Consider the following 21,065-nt stretch of genomic DNA (forward strand, 5'->3'; position numbering starts at 1 on the left):
TGCCTGGCCACATCCCAGCCAACTGCTTGACCTTTGAGCTTTTTGTCAGGGTATGACTGTTTGTAGAGCTTTGTCCCAAGCTTTAGGGGCTGCGTTTCTGTTTTCAGAGGTACTTCTAGTCCACTGTCACCATAAGCTCTGCCACAGCAGCACTCCTCCTCCCCCAAGAACTGCCAACCAGGATGGTGACCCAGATCCAAGCAGGGCGCAGCAAAAGAACCTGCCTCTGCGCCAGCAAAGCTCTCCTTGCACTCCTGCTCTGATCTGCCACTTGATTCTTCCCACCGTGTGAGCCAGGGACTCTAGAAGCAGCTACCACTGGAGCTCTGGAAGCAGCCGCAGGAGCTTCCTGCTGCTGCCGCTGCCACTGCTGCACCACCTCCGCCACCCCCAGGGCTGTTGCCAGACTGCTTTCTAACCCAATTCAGCAGTTTTCCCACTAACCTGCTCCGTGGTCTTTGACGTTTGTGGGTTGAGAAGTCTGGTAATTGCCACAGCTCAATGATTCATGGCCCTAAGGCCTGCTCCGGCTGACTTCCGGTCTGGTGGTCTGTCTTGGAGGGGCCCATGCTGGGCTGCACTCTGCTTCCAGCACCATGCGATAGGCCCTTCCCAGTGACCATCCAGGCTCTCCTGGGCTAGAGACCTGCTTCCCTTTGCTATTTTGTGGGTTCCGCAGCTGTAGAATTTATTCAGAGCCATTTTTTACAGGTGTTTGGAGGGGAGAACTTAAGCAAGTCCCTGCTTTCCAGCTGCCATCTTGGCCCTGCCCCTAGGGCCAGATTTTTAAGTAGGCATAGTGTGATATTTTCTCTTGCCTTCAGATGTGTTTGTACATAGTAAAAATGTATGTGACCACTTACTTGTTGATCTCTGAATATCTTTTAGTGAGGCAAAAACCTACTAACAGAGATCAAAGGATTAAAATGCAAATTGCCTGATTAAGATAACCCTGAATGGTGTGAATGTCAGTGTGGTCAGTTAATAAATTGTATCAATGATGTCAGACCCTTTCTTGTTTTGATAGAGGGTGGTTAGAGAGCCAGAAGGTACTGAATTCCTGAAGGGTAGAGAAGAGTTAAAGAAAGGAGTCTCAGGAGACACTTCTCTTGACTATACAATTTTGCCTTTAGCAAATGTTTATCTGTGGGCATGTAGGTCTTTTTTGTTGTTTGTGACTGCTAATGTAGTCAACTTAGTGGGAATATTGAAAATAATGACGTCACTTTCTGTTATGCAGTTTTCAAAACCTGTTAACACAGAGTGTGTGCCAGGTATCTTGTCAGTTTGTCAATAATATGTGAGGATTGATATGTGAGGGGCTGTGTCTTGGTAGTTTGGGATCATTTGTTTTCATAAGCAAGATGAGGAGTTCAGTCACATCACTAATATTGTATCTGGTAAAATACCCAGTGTCTGTGGAGAGGCAGAGTGATGGAGGGGAGAGGAGTCCGTGGCTGCTGGGGCAGTGAGACCAGGGTTTGGAATGGCCAAAATGGCCAAATCACTCTACTTCTCTTGAGTCTCAGTTTCCCCATTTGCAAAGTAGGCATAGTGATGATTGTACTCCCTCCTTCCCACGGTCTCAGAATTACATGTCCCCACCATTGGAGATCATGCATGTAAAGCATTTTGACATTTTAAAATCACTGTTTGCTCTTAGTACTTTGCTAGTGGCATGACTGCAGTGAAGCTGTGGTACAGATTAGCCAAAAATCTTTGTTGAGATGCATTGTGATTTTATTTGCCTCAGTGTGGTTTTGAATAATAAAAAAAATTAATTTGTATTTTTTGACTATATAAACTGAAAGAAGAATTTGTTTGGGAGTATAATGGATAACAGGTAAATTAGATTAAGGTTGACATTTTTTTCTACGTGGATAATTCTGAAATGGCCATTAATTTTTAAAATTACATATTTATTTTGGTAAATATTTCCTAGTTACATGTAACAATTTTTTAAACATCCATTTATTATAATTTTGAGTTTCAGATTCACTCATTCCTTCTTGCTCCTCCTCTACTTCTTATGAAGACAAGCAATATGATATTGATTATACATAGGAAGTCATGAAAAACATTTCCATATTAGCCATGTCACAAAAGAAAACAAAGACCAAGAAAAATAAAGTAAGAAAAATCCTTCAATCTGCATTCAAAGTTCATCAGTTCTCTGGAAGGTGGATAGCATTTTTCATCATGGCTTCTTTAGAATTGTCTTGATCAGATGTTTCAACAGTCCAGCTAGCAGCTTCTGTGGGGGTATAAGATCCACCCATGCCAGCACCCAGAAAGCTGCCAACAGCACAGGTTCTTTTGATCTGCTTAACTAAGGAAAGCAAGGTTAAGGGGTTGGCAAGCTTACTTTAATTCAGCACACAAATATCATTCACTTAGTTCAGAGGAAAAAGCCAGCACCCTGAACTTCAGAACAAAATACAAACAAATTACAAACATCAACAGACAGACCCAATACAGATTCATAGTTACCAACATCTAGGTTCAGCCCGGGAGCTCAGAACAAGGGCTGGCCCAGAGTCGCGCGCCACCACTGCTGTGGGAATGAGCTCCAAGGAAGAGTAGACCAACCCCTGGTTTTACATCTTTTTCAGTGTCAGGGGTGAGTCACACATGCGACTCACCCACGTGACCTAGAATTGTCACAAAGAGGCAACTTAAACCCACGTGGTCTAAGAGCCTCTGCTGTCCCAGACATGTAAACTAGGCCCTCCCTGGAGGTAGCCCCACCTTGGGCCCCACCTTAGTTGCCAATCCACACCCACTAAGGTTTTACACCTAATAGGGGTTTGGGCCTGGGGCTTAGCACCTAGTAAGACTTAATGAAATACACTGAATTACTCAAAGGGAACAAAAACCAAACTATTCAAGGGCATTTGGTTGAACTAAGTGCTAAGGAGCCCATTTTGCTTACCAACACATCAGAGTAGCTAAATCTTTCCCAGTTGATCATCCTTAATATATTGCTTTTACTATGTACAATGATGTCCAGGTTCTATTCACTTCACTCTGCATCAGTTCATATAGGTCTTCTCAGGTTTTTCTGAAACCATTCCCCTCATCATGTCTTATTGCACAATAGTGTTCTCTCACAATCAGATTGTACAACTTGTTCAGCCATTACCCTATTGATGGGTATCCCCTTGATTTCCAATTCCTTGCCACCCCGAAAAGATCTGCTATAAATATTTTCATACAAATAGGTCCTTTTCCCTTTTCTTTGATCTCCTTGGGATACAGATCTAATAGTGGCATTGCTGGGTCAAAGAGTGTGCAGTTTTATAGCCTTTTGGGTGTAGTTCTGAGAAAGTCGATTCATTGAAGATCCCTACTCTATTCCAATCAATATCAGTCAATTTGATATGATTCTATAGGGATACTAATTGTAAGTTCTGTATATTTGGCCCCAGAACTGTGAGCTGCAGATTCTAAATTCACTTGTTTAATCATAGGAATCTAACTAGAGGCCCTCCACCCTTGTTTTTCCTTGTCATGGTGACCAAGCCTAGTGGGTGGAGGTGACTCAACTATATGAAAAGTCCTCCAATTTATTTTTGTACGTCTGGACCATTCTCTCTTATCAACATGAGCAGGTGACCATCTTATGACCACCTAGTGGAGATGCCCCATGCTTAACCCAACCTATTGGGTCCCCCCCACCCACCCCCGCACTCCGCTGATATGTCATTTTTGGCCTTCAAGAGCAAGGTCTATCAACCAATGAGAGTCTGTATTCCACCCTGCCTCTTTTGCATATTTGGGTATCAAGCTCTATAAATACAAGCTCCTGGAAGAAGGGGGCATTTCAGATGATGAGGAAGATCTGAGGTCCACTTCATTATAGAGGGGACCATGGACCCTTTAATAAGGTGCCATTGGCTCAGAGCTCTGCCTCAGTCTCTTTTATTGTAGGATGGACAATTTTAATCCCCAGAGTTCCAAATTGTTCTCCAGAATAGTTGGACCAGTTCACAGCTCCACCACAAGTACATGGGTCATACTAATTTTTTAAAATTGTTTTGTTAGGTGAACTCCAAGCTTCCTATTGGGACACCCGATTACATGGCACCAGAAGTCCTGACAGTGATGAATGGAGATGGAAAGGGCTTTCATGGGCCTGAATGTGACTGGTGGTCATTGGGCGTCATTGCTTATGAAATGGTTTATGGAAGATCACCTTTTACTGAGGGAACCACAGCAAAAACTTTTAATAATATCATGAATTTCCAGGTAAAGAATTATTAACAGAACATTTTTGCATTTTACTTGGGAAAAGAAAAAATGGTAGTTAACATTAGAAAGCCTTTTGATTGCTTAATGCAAGCAAGAAGACATCCATCCTCTCAGGAGGCATAATGTTTTGATATGTTGGACTTTTGCTGAAGCTATTCTTTATTTATTCTTGTGAAAATGTCCTCCTCATGTGATTATCAGGGTTGGGTTTAGAAAAAACAATTGGTGATGTGAAGAGGCCATTTATTTTCCGAAGGATAATTTTTGATTCATTATGAAATGAATGGTGCAGACCATCTCTTTCTTTCATAAAACCTGAATGAATGACAGGTAGTAACTTAGTTTAGGGACAAGATAAGTAGAACCATTATTACAATACTTTTTTTCCTTTGAAAACAGCGGTTTCTGAAGTTCCCAGATAGCCCCAAAGTTAGCAGTGAATTTCTCGATCTGATTCAGAGTCTGCTGTGTGGACCAAAAGAAAGGCTGAATTATGAGGGTCTTTGTTGCCATCCATTTTTCTCAAAAATTGATTGGAATAACATTCGTAACTGTAAGTAGAACCTGCTTTCACTAACTTTCAGATTCAGGCATTACTTAAACATCAATGAAGTGAGATTTTTCTGAACTTGTTCTGGCTGAGAGAATCTGGCATAAATTACATAGATAAATGGCTTGCTTTTTTAAGAACATAGAAAAGGGTAATATCATAGCTGTCATTGAGTAAAAATGACATTAAAAAATGTTTGCAAAGAATGGGGCCAGTCATGAAACTTAGTTTTTTATGTGTCAATTGAACTTTATCCTACCCATCACTTTAGAATCATACAATGATAGAATTGGAAGGGGCTGTGTTGTGTGTGTGTGTGTTTGTGTGTGTGTGTGTGTGTGTGTATGTGTGTGAGTGTGAGTGTGTGGTCTTTTGTTTGACAGACTTTATCTCTGACAAAAGACAGAACATGGTATTTGTTCATTTATCCTTCACACGCTGCAAAAAACAAACAAGCAAAATTGAGGAGTCATTCATAGACCTTTACTGCCTTAGAGATCTGCCAACCTCTTCATTTTACAGAGAAAGAATCTGAGATCCAGAAAGGGGGATTGACTTGCCTGTGGTCAGTGTCACTAGTCTGTGGTATAATGAGCACTAGACAGAGCCCTGTTCTCATTATTCCCGGGCTTCTACCAAGAGAACTAGAGCATGCAGAATCTACTGGAGATAGGATGGTGGGCATTCAACAATTTTATAATGACAGTTTCTGAAACCTGATTCATTAGTTTGGAAACCTGCCTAATTAAGAGTGGTTATGATCACTTATTTCTATTTCCTCGTGATGTGATACTATTTTAGAACTTTGGCCACTGTATTAATTTTCCCATGTTGCCAACTGACCACGCCCTACTTGGTCATTGTTTGGGCCCTGATTGGCTCAGAATGAATGTAAATAGCAATTGTTTCTGTTTTGCCCAGAAACTCTGAAGGTCTTCCCCTCTCAGATCTATTTTTTTTTTAAGAGGCCATTCTTTGCCTCATTTCTTATTAAGCCTTAATCACTGAATGGGCTTTGCCTCAGTCAAACTGAGACATGTTGAAGACCTTAGTTTGAAAAGGCCAAGATCTCCCATTGCATCCTGGGCCATCTCCAGTCATCCTGATCTATATCTGGCCATTGGACCCAGATTGTCCAGAGGAGAAAGTGAGGCTGGTGATCTTGCACAACTCTCCCTCACTTAAATCTAATTCACTTGTATGTCATGGCGTCACTTCCCTGATGTTATGGTCCTCTGAGAATGAAGGACAAACAGCAGAAATTTTCACGTATTGTAAATAAGTAATCTTTGACCAAATGGATAGCATTTCTCTCTAACTGGTAAGATAAGCATGTTATCAATGCATGTCTGTTAAGATCTAAAGTGGGAAATCATAAAGTCAAGCTTGCTTCTGAATAGAGCAGCATTTGAATGAAATGTCTGAATAGTGGCTTTTGTGAGGTCATGAGCTTCTTTCTGGTTGCAAGCCACTTTGATGATGTAACTTTCCATTCAAATATTTCCATCTGCAACATTTTCATAAATTGTTTTTCACAAAATGATATAAATCATATATTTGCCATATAGTTCATTTTGTATTTACCTGTTAAAAGCCTGGATCAAATTTATTTGAGTTATTCTGGAAGCATTTATTTTGCTATTGTATTATTTAGCATCATTTTCTAATCTCTTAGAAACAATCAGCACATTAACTGCTTATTCAACTAAATTATTTTCAGTTAAGTCATTCAGTTTGTTTGCATAAGTCTGTTTGCACTATTTTTTTTTTGTTATATCGGTGTTGTCAGCTAGTAAGTGTCTGAAACCAGATTTGAATTCATGTCTTCCTGACTCCATGCCCACCAGTGCATCACCTAGCTTTCATCAAATGACCTCTAAGATCCCTTGCAACTCTTGGCCTATGTGATTCTATATCAATACAGCTATACAACAAAGAGAAATGTTTAAAAATAGAAGTGATACTAAAGGAAAAGAGTACTAGAATCCCTAAGTGCTGGAGAGCCTGGGACTGACTTCTCAAATACTGATTCTTACCAAATATGGCTAGGAAATTGTATTAAGTCTTCTAAGACAAAGATTCAAACACATAGCCAGTGGCAACACTCCTGGACAGGCTAGAACTAGATTAAAATATCATTGGGAAATATTTAGTGAAATAAAAATACAATAACACATAGATAATATATTTTAAAACTAAGTATGCTCTGGCAGAGATCTTTATATATGAATTAGTGGCTCCATGTTTAGTTACTTTGAAAATAGTATTGTACAGATCAGCCATCGGATTGTATAAATGGGTCCCTGACATCCTTTTATGGTTCTTCTAATAAGCAATGAGCTAGAATGATTTTTCATTCAGTTATTTATCTATTTGAAAAAGGATCTAACTTGACTTTTATTTTTGCTTAGCTTATAGGGTCTTGTTTGATGATGATATCAATCTATTTCCTACTGACAGGTCACCTTGTTCTTTAGTTTGCTTTCATTGATTCAGTTATCTATACCTGGATAATACATAAATATATTTGTCAACCCTTTGGCTTATTCCCTTGTCTCAGTCCCATGAAGCTCTGTGTCTCATACATATATCAAAATGGCAGTTTTGTTGACCTTGATGAAGAAGAAGCTTTTCATCAGACTTCCTTAACTTTTCTTCGTAGCCAACTTCATTGTCAGTGCCATTACCTATTCATTCAATATTATGAACCAAGAACTTCCAAAGTCTTTCTGACTCATTTCTCCCTTTGAATTAGCTGCTTAATCTGAACACTTCTTTTTTGCATAGTATTTCCTGTTTCTACTTTTTCTATATCATTTCTATCTTAGCATTGGAGCTTGTTATTTCTTGCCTAAACTGTTATACCTTTTTCTCATGAGATTTTCAGCACCAGTACTTTCCAGTCTATCCTTGCCAGCCCAGCCAAAATGACTTGGTCTTTCCGTGGCTTTAATCATGCTATTTCATTTCGTTAAAGCTTCCTGTTCTTTTATTTATTTTTGTTTCCTACATTTTGTTTTGACACCACAAATACTTCCCACCAAAAACCCTAACAAAGCCCTATATGTAGGAATTTTCTCCTCCCCCCCCAAAAAAAAAGTATTAGTTCTTGATAGAAAGGAAGTTTCCTTTAACTTTGACAAAATGTATTTCCATTGACTGTTGTATTTGACCAGAGTTTTGTTGTCTCTCCATTTTGATTTTATTTACGTTGCTATCCTAGTATATTGTTCTTTTGTTTCTTTCTGTTTGTTTTATTCTCTAGTATTTCATACAAGCCATATATGTAGTTCATTAAATTCTTCATATTCATCATTCCTTATGGCATTTCTTAGTTGTTGGGTTTATATTTTGTTTCTAGCTTTTTATTTTCACAAATAATGCAGTATTTCACAATACAGTGCTGCTGCTTGTATATATGAGTTTTGCTTTTTGTTGATTACCTTCTTGCAATATATTTCCTTATAGAAGGTTCCCTGGATCTAGGGGTAGGAACAATTTATCATCTTTTCTTCAATAATTCCAAGTTGTTTTCTACAGTGATTGGACAAATTCATAGCTCCATCCATCATCAGTAAATTATTGGGCCTGCTTTTCCACAGCTCCTCCCATGATGAGATTTCTTTTAGCATCTTCAATGGCTTGATTTTTGTGCAGTGATAGTTAAAAAAAAATAATTCTCTTACTGATTTTTGAATGCCTTTTCTGATGCTTGATAGTTTGTATATTTTTGACCAACACCGTTGGCTGCTTTTCTACTGGGAAATAATTCTTAATTTTATGTCTTCAGTATACATTTTTGGATGTCACATTTTTATCAGAGCTGTTTCTTGCAAAGACATTTTCCCTCAAGTCCATTAAATTTTGATCTGCATTGGTTTTATAATGTATGAAAACTTAAATTTTATATAATTGCGACAATCATTTTGCCATTTCTGGTGTCTTCTTTCCTTTTATCTAGTTACAAATTTTTCCCTAATTATGAATGATACATATTTTATTACTTTTCATAATATTCATCCACTTGGAACTATTTTGTGGGATAAGGTAAAAGATGCAATCTAAAACTATTTTCCTGTGGCTTTCTATTCTTGAGATCAAACACAGATTTATCTTTTATGGTATAGCTGAGATTATTTCCGTTTCCTCATCACTTCCTATTCCCTTTCTTGTCCCATATTCATTTTAAGCACATCTCTTAGTCATTTCTTTGGTCTCCCCTGTCCCAATCTAACTTCTGAGACTTCATTAAAATGGCATCCTAGGAATGGACTATGCTTCTTACTCTAGACTTTTCAGTCTTCCCTTCCCTTTATCACATGAAGCACTGCTGAAATTCCATCATCTTCATGAGGACTTCTTGCAGTGATCACAATAATTTACTACATCTTCAAACTTTGCCTAGTCTGGACATGAAACCTCTATGGCTACTTTGTCTGATCTTTATCCCAATTATGTATTTATCTTCATTGCCTATGCTAAAACTGTGTTTTCCTGTGGCCTGTGTATGATTTACTTTTGTCTTTGTTCATGTAGAGGTTTAACCTTTTATTCTGGCTTAATGGCATAAATGTGACCATATTAGTGGCTTAAATTTTAACCACTAAGATGGCAGTAGCTTCTTATATTTCTTTTGTTTAGCACCTTGCCCAGCTCACCATTAGTCACTAAAATATTTTTTATTGGTGATAAAAATCTTGGTAACCAGAAGTACCTTTTAGAAGATGAAATGAAAACGTTTGATTTTATATTTACTGAATGCTCACTGTGCCTGTGGCACAGTTCTGAACAGAGATTCATGGTCATCATCAAACAACATTTATTTATGTTCCTTTATGTATATGGCACTATATCTGATACGTTAGCTTTGAGCATAATTTCATTGTCTGTAAATTTTGGGATGATTAAAAAGTCCTAGGATTTATATGGGATGAATTTAGGCATTTTTTTTTCTTTATAAGATGTAATACTATGCCAGATCTTCACAAGTAAATCAGACCTGTTGGTGGGATGCTTAACTCTTCAGTTCACTAAGGTACCATTTTGCATTGATCATCGAGTGGTCAGATGCTACACTGAAATGCCTAATTAGCCCAAAGAAATAGTCATTGAAGGTTCTATTAATAGCCCAAAAATTAATGTTGTCTGGAATGCCAGAAATAGTTAGTGGGATGACTGTGGCTCAGATGTAGTCATTGAAAAAGAAATGAAGGAACATTGAGCAAATCCAGTTTTTTTCTTCTTGATTTTTGTTCGCATTTTTTCTTTTAAAAATCTTTTATTGAATGTCAGAATAACAAAAAAAATTATAGAAAAGCAATTAACCATAGTTCTTAAAATAACTCTGTTTCCACAGTCCTATTCTGATATACATCTTAGAAATGCAAAAATGTTTATAAAGTTCCTTAGCTTAGTCTCCACCTTCAAGCTTAAATTGCATTTCAATTCATGCGCCTGTAGAAATGTCCCTGCATGGGCTTCACTCTCTTGATTGGTGGCTGCCTCTCTTGGAACACTTTCTGGAGCCATCCTATAATACCTCCTCTCAGGAAACTTTCTCCATGCCCTCTTCTGCCAACCATTTACCTGTACCTCCTCCAATGCTTCAGTCCTATAACCGTGGACCATAATTAATCAGCTCTTCCTTTGGATGGAGTGTGTCAGTCTACTCCTCTCTGGTTCTGTTTACCATCTCTAATTTCGATGGCCAAAATACCCCATCTGTGGCCATGACTATATTATATTTTTGTGATTTCACCATTTAGAATGTAAGTTTCTTGAGGGAAGGGCCTATCTTTGGTATTAGGCTGCTTACCAGACTGGAGGTCTACAGAACTGTTGTGCTGACCTCATTGGTGTATGCCTGTGAAACTTGGACAGTCTACCAGCACTATGAAACTGAATCACTTCCATTTGAATTGTCTTAGGAAGATTCTGAAGATCACCCGGCAAGATAAAGTCCTTTTTCCAGCTGAACTGCATAGAGCTTTCAAACTCTACTGCAGAGAGTATAACTGATGGGCTGGCCATGTTGTCTGAAGGCCAAATATACGCTTGCCTAAAAGACTTTTACAGAGAACTCATGCAAGGCGAGTGCTAATGGGGAAGTCAGAAGAAACGATACAAGGATACTCTCGAGGTCTCTCTCAAGATTTTTGGAATTGATTGTGAAGTATGGGAGACATTGACAAAAGACTGCCCAGCCTGGCATGCCCACATCAAAGAAAGGGCTCTGCTCCTGTCAGCAAAGCAGAGTTGCAGTAGCACAAAAAAAAAAAAAAAAAAAAAAAAAAAACAACAAAACCATGAGATGCACAAATCTAGAGACATCTCCACTTCAAATCGTTGTGTGGAATATTTGTGTCCAACCTGTGGTAGAGCCTTCGTAGCTCATATTGTTCTGATCAGCCACAGTCAGACACACTGTACCTTGACCCTGACATAGTGATGTCATTTTGGTCCTCTCTGAGAATGAAGGACAGACTACAACAACTATCTTTCCTTTTGTATTGATATTCACTACATTTTAGCAGAATGTCTGGCACATCTAATGAAGACCTTATAAATACTTTTTTCCCTTTCATTTAGTGTCACAAACAGATGTCTGATATAAAATAACAACAACAAAGAAAAACAGGAAAAAAGATTTCACATTCTCCTTGTTTTTATGAATGCCAGCTTTTAGTGTCAGGCAATTCTCCTACATGCCTATCATAAACCTCTTGTGTTTTCAGACCATTTCTTCTTGTTTGTCTTCAACAAACTTAATAAAAACTCATAGAAGGACATTAGTCATACATCAGCTCTCTTATTCATACTAATTCAAACTTGAAAAAAAAACCTTATTTAGTTAAATAAAATAGAAATTAACCTGTACATGCATAGCACCGTTAAAAAACTTCTGATTTACTTTAGTTGGCTTATTTTATTTGCTTACTTTGTCAGATCCTCTTAAAATGTGGCATTCCAAATTAGACACAATTTTGTAATAAGAATTTCCATCTAATCAGGAGGAGAATTACTCTTGGACATCATATGCATTAACATTTCACTAGCATATAGATTTTTTGACAGTAGTATGTGATTATTGAACATTGCTGATTACAATATGTGATTGCCAAGCTACTATCATTGATTTTTGATAGGGCATGGAAGGAGGTGGAGTCAAGATAGAGGTGTGAGAGAAAGAAGTACAGCCTAGCTCCTTACCACACTTTACCCAGAGCTATCTAGAAAATGAGGCCAGACTGAATTATGATTGGGAAAGCCAAGAAAAAGTCACAGTAAATCCTAGGGTGGCTTAGGGAGACAAAGTTTGCGGATCCTAGGGATGGGGTCTGGCCAAGAGAAGATGGGTGGCAGGAGCATTCCAGCACCCCAAAACTGAAGAGGGCCGAGACAGAGCATGAGGGCAGATCCCTGTAGCATGAGGGCAGAATTTATAATTTCAAAGAGGATCATATATATGTCTGAAAGGTTCGGAACCGCCGGATATAAGGAATTCTCAAAGTAGGAGGCAGAAGAATCAAAGCATATATTTAAGCTCCACAGTAACAAGCCCACAAACCAGCATCCCCATTTTGATATATTGATCAAAAGCCTCTAGGCCCAAAAGTCCGCCTCACAAGAGTAACCAGGAGGCCACAGAGAAGCATGGTGGTATAAAGCAAAATCATATACATGCTTCCCCTCTATGGTAAAAAGATTACCCATTGGCCTCAAGTCCTTGTTCAGCACTCCTCAGTCCACACGTAGGTCAGCTCTGCTACCAGCAGCTCCTGCTTCAGCTTCGGCTGGCTCCAACGGAAGCTGTTTTTAACCATCCGGCTTCTGCGGGGGTGTAAGGTACGCTGGGGAAAGCACAGGTTCTTTCGATCTGCTTAAGCAAGGTGAAGGGGTTGACCAGGAAAGCACAGGTTCTTTTGATCTGCTTAATCAAGGGAAGCAAGGTGAAGGGGCCGACAAGCTTACTTCAATCCAACATACAAACAGCATTCAGTTAGTTCAGGGGAAAAAGCCAAACTATTCAAGGGCACTTGTTGACTAAATGCTAAGGAGCCCATTTTTGGTTATCAACACAATCCCTGAACTAATACTGGGTGTAGGAATTCGTGACATCTGGCAGCTCTCTCTGTTGCCCACTACCCAATTTTAGGCCACAGATCTAGGGTAGAAAGGAACAGTTGCAAGCATTGTCTTTAGCTCTGTACTGTGCAAAAAACAAGTCCCAGAAATGTTGCTGAATAGCTCTGATCCCAGGAGCAGAGCTGAGATTCAGTTCTTTAGACTTTAGCCCAGCATGTTGACCTGCGTTGGAATAACCAGGGCTGGAGTTACAGCAAGTTCAGCCGCTTTGAACCGTAGTGCTTCTCAGTGGGCAATAGTGACTGATTCCAATAGCAGTCTACAGAAACTCTCAAGGACAAGCCTACAGACCCAAACCTGGGTCAGGAATTTGCAAAGCCATCTGGGTCCAGTGGCCAGAGGTAGATCAGGACAACTGGAGATGGCTCAGCATCGGGGTCTGTACAGGGAGACTAATTAGACAGAAGGCCTGGGAGTGATTCTATTGTGTTTTGGTGATCTCAGAAGAATGGAAAGGGTAGGGAAGAGCAACATAGTGGCAAAATGTGGAAGAGAGAGGGAGAAGGGGGGGACATTATCACATAAATGTGGTACAAGGCAGGAGTTTATACAACAGGAAGGGGGTAGTGGAAGGGGAGCAGAAGATATTGAACCCACTCTCATCTGAACACGATAAAGGAAGAAAAAATATACATATACAAAGCTGAATAGAGAAATGCATCTAACCTAACAGGGACATAGGAAGGTGAGGGATTAAGGCAAACTGAGGAAGATAAGAAGGAGGGCACTTTAAAGGAACTATTAATTAGAAACAAAACAGACTCTTAAAGAAGGGACAGGAAAAAAAAAGTATTGAGAATAGGTTGGAAGGAAATAAACAGCGATCATAACTGTGAATGTGAATGGGATGAACTCACCTACAAGATGGCAGAAGATAACAGAATGGATTAGAAAGCAGAATCCAACAGTATGTTGTTTACAAGAAACACACATGAAACATAAAGATATATACAGAGTTAAAATAAGGGGCTGGAACAGAATCTATTATGTTTTAGCTCAAGTGAAAGAGCATGGAAAATAAGAGTAGTAACACAAAGTTGAAGAAAGGAAAAAGTCCTACATTTTTAAATAAAGAAGAGAAGAGTCTAAGCTACAAGCCAGTGAGCTTGACTTCAATTTCTGGAAAAATTCTAGAACAGATGATTAAGGAGATGGTTTGCAAACATCTAGCTAGGGAGGTGGTGATTCCATGACTTCAAGAACAGGTCACAACAGACTAACCTCAATTCCTTATTTGACAGGATTATTAAACTAGTAGATGAAGGGAATGCTATGGACAGAGTTTACCTAAATCTGTAGCAAACCTTTTGAAAAAATATCTCATGCTGTTCTAGTGAAGAAGATAAAGTGATATGGATTAGAAGATAATACAATCGGATGGATTCAGGGCTGGTTGAGTTTCTGGACTCAAAAAGTTGGTGGTTCCATGTCAACATTGCAGGGAGATCTCCAGTGGAGTACTTCAGGGATCTTTCTTTGACCCTGTGTTGTTTAATGTTTAAGTCAGAGACTTAGGTGGTAATCAAAGACATATGCTCATCATGTATACTCATCAGATTTGCAAAAGTCATAGAGCTAGGAGGAATAGGATTAAAGATTTAAAGCTGGAGAGGACCTTAGAGGCTATGAAGTCTAACCTTCTCATAAGTGATTTACATGCTAATAAGTGTCTGGGTAGTATTCAAACACAGTGCATGATGGAATCGGGAAGCAAATAGCTCTTGACAGGTACAGCATTAGGCTGAATCTAATCAGATGAAATTCATTAGGGATAGATGGGATGTACTTGGATTCAAAAAAGTTAACTTCTCCAGACAGTGTTAGGGGGAGGCACAGTTAAATAGCTGCAAGCTTCATATGAGTCAGCAGTGTGATGTGGCAGCCACAACAGTTAAGGGTATCTTGGGCTGCATTAAGAGGGTCATAGCTTCCAGGAATACAGAGGTGATAGTCCCTGGACTGTATTTGGAATATTATTTTCAATTTTGGGCACCATGGTTTAAGATGTACATTGATAAGCTAGGGAGTATACAGGGGAGACATGAAATTCAAGTTGTTCTTTCTCTACCCCCTCTCCTTCCCCCAGCCCAACAAAGCCAAAATTTGAAGAGAGAAAATTATCTGGGAAAAATTTTTGCCTTAAATTTCCCTGAAGATCTTATTTCCAAGATATATAAGGAATGGATTAAAATTTATAAGACTAAGAGCTATTTCCCAATTTCTAATTCCTCAAAGGATATGAATGTACAGTTTTCAAAAGGAGATATCTAGGCTATCAACAGCTGTATTAAAAAAAATGCTCCAAATCACTAATGATCTGAGAAATATAAATTATAGTCACCCTGAGGTTTCATCTTACACTCAGATTGGCAAAATGACAGTTGTTGGAGAGCAGCAGGAAAACAGGCACACTAGAGCTATGAATTGCTTCCAACATTCTGGAATGCAGTTTGGAACTATGCCCCAAAGGTTACCCTTTGACCAGGAGATAACCACTTTTGGCCTATGCCAACAGAGAGATCAAAGAAAGAGGAAAAGAACCTGTATTGTACAAAAAATATTTATGGCAGCTCTTTTCGAGGCAGCTAGGTGGCAGGTAGATAGAGCATTGGACCTGGAGTTAGGAAGACCTGAGTTTAAATGTAGCCTTCCATTTACTAGCTGTGTGACTCTGAGCAAGTCACTGCCTCAGTTTCTTCACTTGTAAAATTGGGATAATAACACTACCACTTACCTATCAGGGTTGTTATGAGGATCGAATGAGATGATATTTGTAAAGTGCTAGACATGTAGTAGGCACTAAAAAATGCTTGTTTCCTTCCTTTCCTTCTTTTGTGATGGCAAAAAACTGGAAACTAAGTGAGTTTCTGTCAGTTGAGGAATTGCCAAACAAATTATGGTATGTGACTATAATGGAATGCTATGTGCAATTAAAAATGATGAAACAGAAAGTTTCCGAGTAACCTGGGAAGACATATGAACTGATACAGAGTGAAGTGAGCAGAACCAGATCAATTTATACAATTATAGCATTGTAAAGACACAATTGTGCAAGTCTTAAGATTTCTGATCAGCTCAGTGAACAGATCTGATTTCCAAGGACCAATGATGAAGCATCTTACCCAGTGCTTAGCAAGGTAATCTCTTGTTAACTTGATTTGACTTGACTACTTTCCTTCTGCCAGAGAAGTAATAGACTCAAGATGAAGATGAGGCATACATTTTTTTGGGGGGGGGGTGGAGGTTGATGTGGTCAGAGCAGGATTTTGGTTTTTTTGACTTCATATTGTAAATTTCCTCCCTCCTGTCTTCCCCTTTCTCCCTTTCCCTCCCAATAGGGAGATAGAATTGGAAAGAAGAGAAAGTAAATGTTTGTTAATTGGAAAAAGCAAAATAATTTAAAAGTTCAAATAAAAATTTTGAAAAACCAGTCAGTGACATTAAGAAAAATGTTTCCAGGGGCTGGTGAAGGACCTTGAGCTAAGGATCAGCTGAAGGAACTGTGAACATTGAGCCAGGAGAAGAGAGAAGAGAGCTGTCTTGAAGTAGTGGAAAGGTCGATGAATGAAAGAGGACTTAGATCAGCCTGGTTTGGCCCTGGAGGGGCAGAATCAGTGGGTAGAAACTGCAAAAAGGCCAGTTGAGGTTTGATATCAGGAAAAGCTTCCCAACTGTTGGAGCTGTCCAGAAGGAGAACCGGATTTCCTGGAGAGATGGTAGGTTTCCCCTCATGGAGATCTTCAGACAGAGGCTGGATGACTAACTGCTTGTGGGTTCTGTTATCTTGAGAGTTCCTTTGATGTATAGTTTGGCCCAGATGGCCACTGAGGTCTCTTCTGATTCTCAACTTTAGTGATTCTCTGGATATCGAATCATTTCTGGCTCTTCAGCTCATGACTCACTGTGGTCTATAGATCTTCCTTTTGTACCTTGTACCTACTGTGTCTGCCTTGTCCTTCTTTAAGCATTTCTCAGGTAGGTGTGTTGCTAAATTCCTTTTGTAACAGGAAGATCTTGCAGTGTGTTATTTGATATCTTCCACTTTTTCTTGTTCTTACCTTGAGGATTTACTGAGCCATTAAATTGAACTTGACTACATTAAGCTATATTATAGTACTAGAGTTTTTAGAGAGAATATTTATTTTTCCAGTTATGAATTTCTAACCTATAATTGTACTGAAGGCGAATCCTACCCTAGGTTAAAACTCTCCACTCAGGAGTGGAATTCTTTTTTATCTCTGGAAGAGAACAGCTTAAATTGGAAAGAGAATATATATTTGTGTGTGTGTGTGTGTGTGTGTGTGTGTGTGTGTGTGTGTGTGTGTTTGTGTGTGTGTATGTATATATATGTAAAACTTGGTGAGAATGATATAATTAATATAAATAGCTAGATGTTTATGTCTATAGATTTGTTTTACACTATACAAAACGAACACTACACAGAGACCGTTTTCTAAAGCTCTACCATCCTGTGAGTATTTAGTAATGGTATTGACTTGTCCCAGGAAATCTCTTCCTGTTGCCTACTTACGTATTTTTATCTTCCTTTAGTTTTTATTTCCTTCTACTTTTACAATATGTTTTGGAGAGCCCTTTAAAATCAGGTTGGATTTTTGCTTTGGAAATTATGTTGCTATATGTATGTAGGATAAGGAACAGGGCAGACAGTATATGATATTTCCTTTCCAACTGGGTAATTTTTTTAAAAATGTAATTCATGTTCTAAAAGCAAGTAGGTTTTTTACACACTAAAGTGAGGATTTAAATTTTCTTGAGGAAACTTGGAGGTGTTAAATAATTTTCTGGTGTTGTACAGTTTATATTTTTCATCCTTCCTTCTCCTTATCTTTCAAATACATTTAAAGATATGTGAATGATCTTTTGACTTTCTTTGGAGAAATGAGCCCTCTAAATTGGCTTCCTTTTTCCTTCAAATCTCCCCTTGCCCCTCTCCCTCCTATGTTCTAGGAAGCATTCTCCCCAGAGAGCCACTAATGAAACCTGAGTGTTGTAATTTGGGTATTTTGTACAGGCAGATTTTTGTCTGTGAGCAGAAACAGACTGCTGCTCCTCTCTGGTGATAGCTTAAACACAGATTTGTCATTCTAGAGAATAAAGAGTTAAAAAAAGTCTGGGCTGTGAAAGGCTTTGGCAACCAGAGGGAGCTAGCAAGCCCCAGCAGTGACTCATCCTGCTTGTGTCAGTCCGAGAAGCATCAGCATCTGTCATGGATGCAGGCAGGTAGGGTTAAGCCCAGAGCATGCACAGAGTAAGTAGCAGGAAGCCTGCAGTGCAGGGGCTCCTCACTCTCCAGCCCTTCAGCTACAGGAGCTCCATGCCGGATCCATGGTAACGGCTGGAGCACACTGCACTCTGTGAGTGCGGCTTGGAGCCGCCAGCTCGATTCTGGCTACTGATGCAAGAGGGTCGGCCTCCTCAAGCAAGGAAGCTCAGCACGTTTGCCCGAAGTGCAGGAAATGTAGCACTTCCCTAAGAGGGCACATGATATGAGGAGGTAGGAATGGGACTGCAGATTCGTTTATTCTTTTCATGTATGTAGCCACATCCCCAGTGATCAGGGGTACTCTACATCACTGGAGGAACTTCATTCATCTTGTTCGTTAAACTGCAGTGAATTTGGGGGTGGGGTGGGGGGTGGGGGGCGGGGGGGGGTGGAGAGGAGATAAGATAAGCTGAAAAAAACCCAAATATTTCCTAAGGTCTCCAGTTTATGCATTTGTGTAATTATGAGCCAGACTGCAGTGCTGTCCCATGAAGAGTTGAAAATCCTTAAGGACCTGAGAGTAAATCCTCCCCCTTTTTTTTCTATTAGTCACCTAGTGAGATTTAGTGGTTGCAGCTCCTTAAATCTTTTAGAAAAAGACCAGTTTTCAGTGGCAATAAAAACTGATCATTTGGACATGTCAGGAATAGGTTTAGATCATTCCTTATGCCTGTGACAGACCAGAGAGGAGACATCACAGTAGGATGATTATACTTGGGTGGCTTTATAGAAATATTCTAGAAAGATTCAGAACAAGTGGCTTGCTTCAGTTAGTTCAGAAGTGCCTGTGCCTTGTAGCTTTCCTGAGACTGTTACCTGGCTTAGAAGATAATTCAGTTTGACTAGAATGGAAGATGGTCTGCAGAATGGTAGCCATGTTGGCAAAGAAGAGGTTAATCTCTTGTTGCTGTAATCCTGTTTGAGAGCAGCGGCTCCGCTGCTTGTGTGAGTGAGATTAAAGGCAGGAGCTGCAGTGCCAGGGCAAGCTTGGAGGGAGCAGGACCCTTTGCTGTGAAAGAGTGTGATTGCATGAGACTGATTTTTTTTTTCCTTTTTTGTTTTTCATCAGCTCCTCCCCCCTTCGTTCCCACCCTCAAGTCTGATGATGACACCTCTAATTTTGATGAACCAGAGAGGAATTCGCGGGCTTTACCTTTTCCGGGCCAGTTGAACCCTGGAGGTTTCTCTGGTGAAGATTTGCCTTTTGTGGGGTTTTCGTTCAGCAAAGCACTGGGGATCCTTGGTAGAGCAGAGTAAGTGGAAATTATCATTCATTAGAACTGTGTTGATATAAAAAAAATCAGGTTGGAAGGACAGTGAGTCGAGTGGGGGAGTCTCTTAACTAGCATGTCATCTGCATGAAGGGGGCTGTTAGATTTCTCATGTCTCTCTCTTTGCATGTTTAATGTTTTTATGTAATTGTATTTAAGGGTGTCTATGCCTGTTCCCCAAATGAATATTGTGACATTGTGATTTGGTTACTCTGAATTAGTTTCTGCTTTTCATAGGGGAAGAGCTAGTATAGGTCTTTTACTAGCAGTGAGTGCAGAACCCTGACAGGAGAAGTGCTGAGAGGAGCAGAGATCTCCTTTTCTGTGGGGGCTGGGGTTGGTGGCTGCCTTTGGCATGCGGAAGAACCCAAAGTACTCAGCATCATTAAGCCCACTTGTTACTATTAGAGATAAGATCTGGAGGGGGAGGACAATAAACTGGAGGTGTGAGTGGTCTCCTCAAAGCTCCAAGGACATGAACCCCACCATTCTCTAGTCTAGGTCACTGACTCAGGAAGTAAGCTTCCCCCAACTGGCAGCCTTCTGTGGGGTCTGACAGAAACCTGCGTGAAGGAGATCCACCGAAAGGAAAATGTGAATGGTGAATGATCATATTCACAGAAAACTGGGCATCACTGCATTTCAGGGAAAAGACCAAGGCGAGAAAATGGAAGTATAGCTGTCATGGTATAAACCCCTTGACCTGGTAGGTCCTTAGCTGTTGCTGGAAGAGCTAATGAGGAATGCATTAGTGCGGTGCACAAGATTGGAGAGACCTGACTTCCAGCATCAGAGGATTGATCAGAAATGCAGCAGCTTTGGCTGGTTTGGTAGCTGAACATAACAATTCATTTCATTATGATATATGGACATCCTGCTTGTAGAACTACCAATTAATTCTCGGCAAGGATTTACATTGATAGTGCTAAGTGTTACTACATAGACTTCCTGGGTCTCTCACTTTTTGGCTATTAGGATAGCTTTTCATAATTAGTTGTTGCACAATTGTGAAGTGAACAAAATTTGGTTTTTCTCCTGACAGTATTCACCCTCTCTTTGCTCTGTATAAAGAATGTAAGTAGCCTAGATAGTAATCAGAAGGGATTTGGGGGTTGTTTCTAAATGGCTTCTCCTTATGGGTGCTCTTTTGGTGGTGTTCCCAAAAAGATTTTAGACTGATATAAAAATTAGGCATTAGACATGAAAATAAGGTCAGTAATGGTGATTGAAGTTGGAAAAGATGTTTTTATCATTGAATTCTTGGTTTAAAATTTATGTTGAAAAATTGACAATTCTGACTTTGCTGCCTGTGTTGATTCTGGACAGTTTTCTATAAGGCTAGAATGTAGGTAGCTGTTGACTGTGGAGTAGGTCTAGATTGAAATGTACAGAGAGAGGTATGTGGAAGCTCTGTACCAGAACAGAAGAGGAGGACAGAGCAAAGGCAAAATGGCAAGAGATGTATGATGTGTGGGGTGCTGAAGCCTCAATATGTATGTGTTGAGGATTACAGGTCAGAATTTATGCTTCGAAAGAGCTGTATTCAGAATTAGGATAAATAGAG

General features: G+C 39.6%; 1 protein-coding gene across 1 annotated transcript in view; it reads left to right on the forward strand.

Annotated features, from left to right (window-relative positions):
- Positions 1-21,065, forward strand: part of CIT (citron rho-interacting serine/threonine kinase) — a 164,291-nt gene that overhangs the window by 37,008 nt on the left and 106,218 nt on the right. The window contains exons 8-10 of the mRNA XM_036766956.1: positions 4,045-4,248; positions 4,651-4,804; positions 19,300-19,483. Coding sequence (XP_036622851.1) covers positions 4,045-4,248; positions 4,651-4,804; positions 19,300-19,483 — 542 coding nt within the window. The remainder of the gene's footprint in view (positions 1-4,044; positions 4,249-4,650; positions 4,805-19,299; positions 19,484-21,065) is intronic.

Source organism: Trichosurus vulpecula, chromosome 1, assembly GCF_011100635.1.
Source record: "Trichosurus vulpecula isolate mTriVul1 chromosome 1, mTriVul1.pri, whole genome shotgun sequence".
Classification (NCBI taxonomy): domain Eukaryota; kingdom Metazoa; phylum Chordata; class Mammalia; order Diprotodontia; family Phalangeridae; genus Trichosurus; species Trichosurus vulpecula.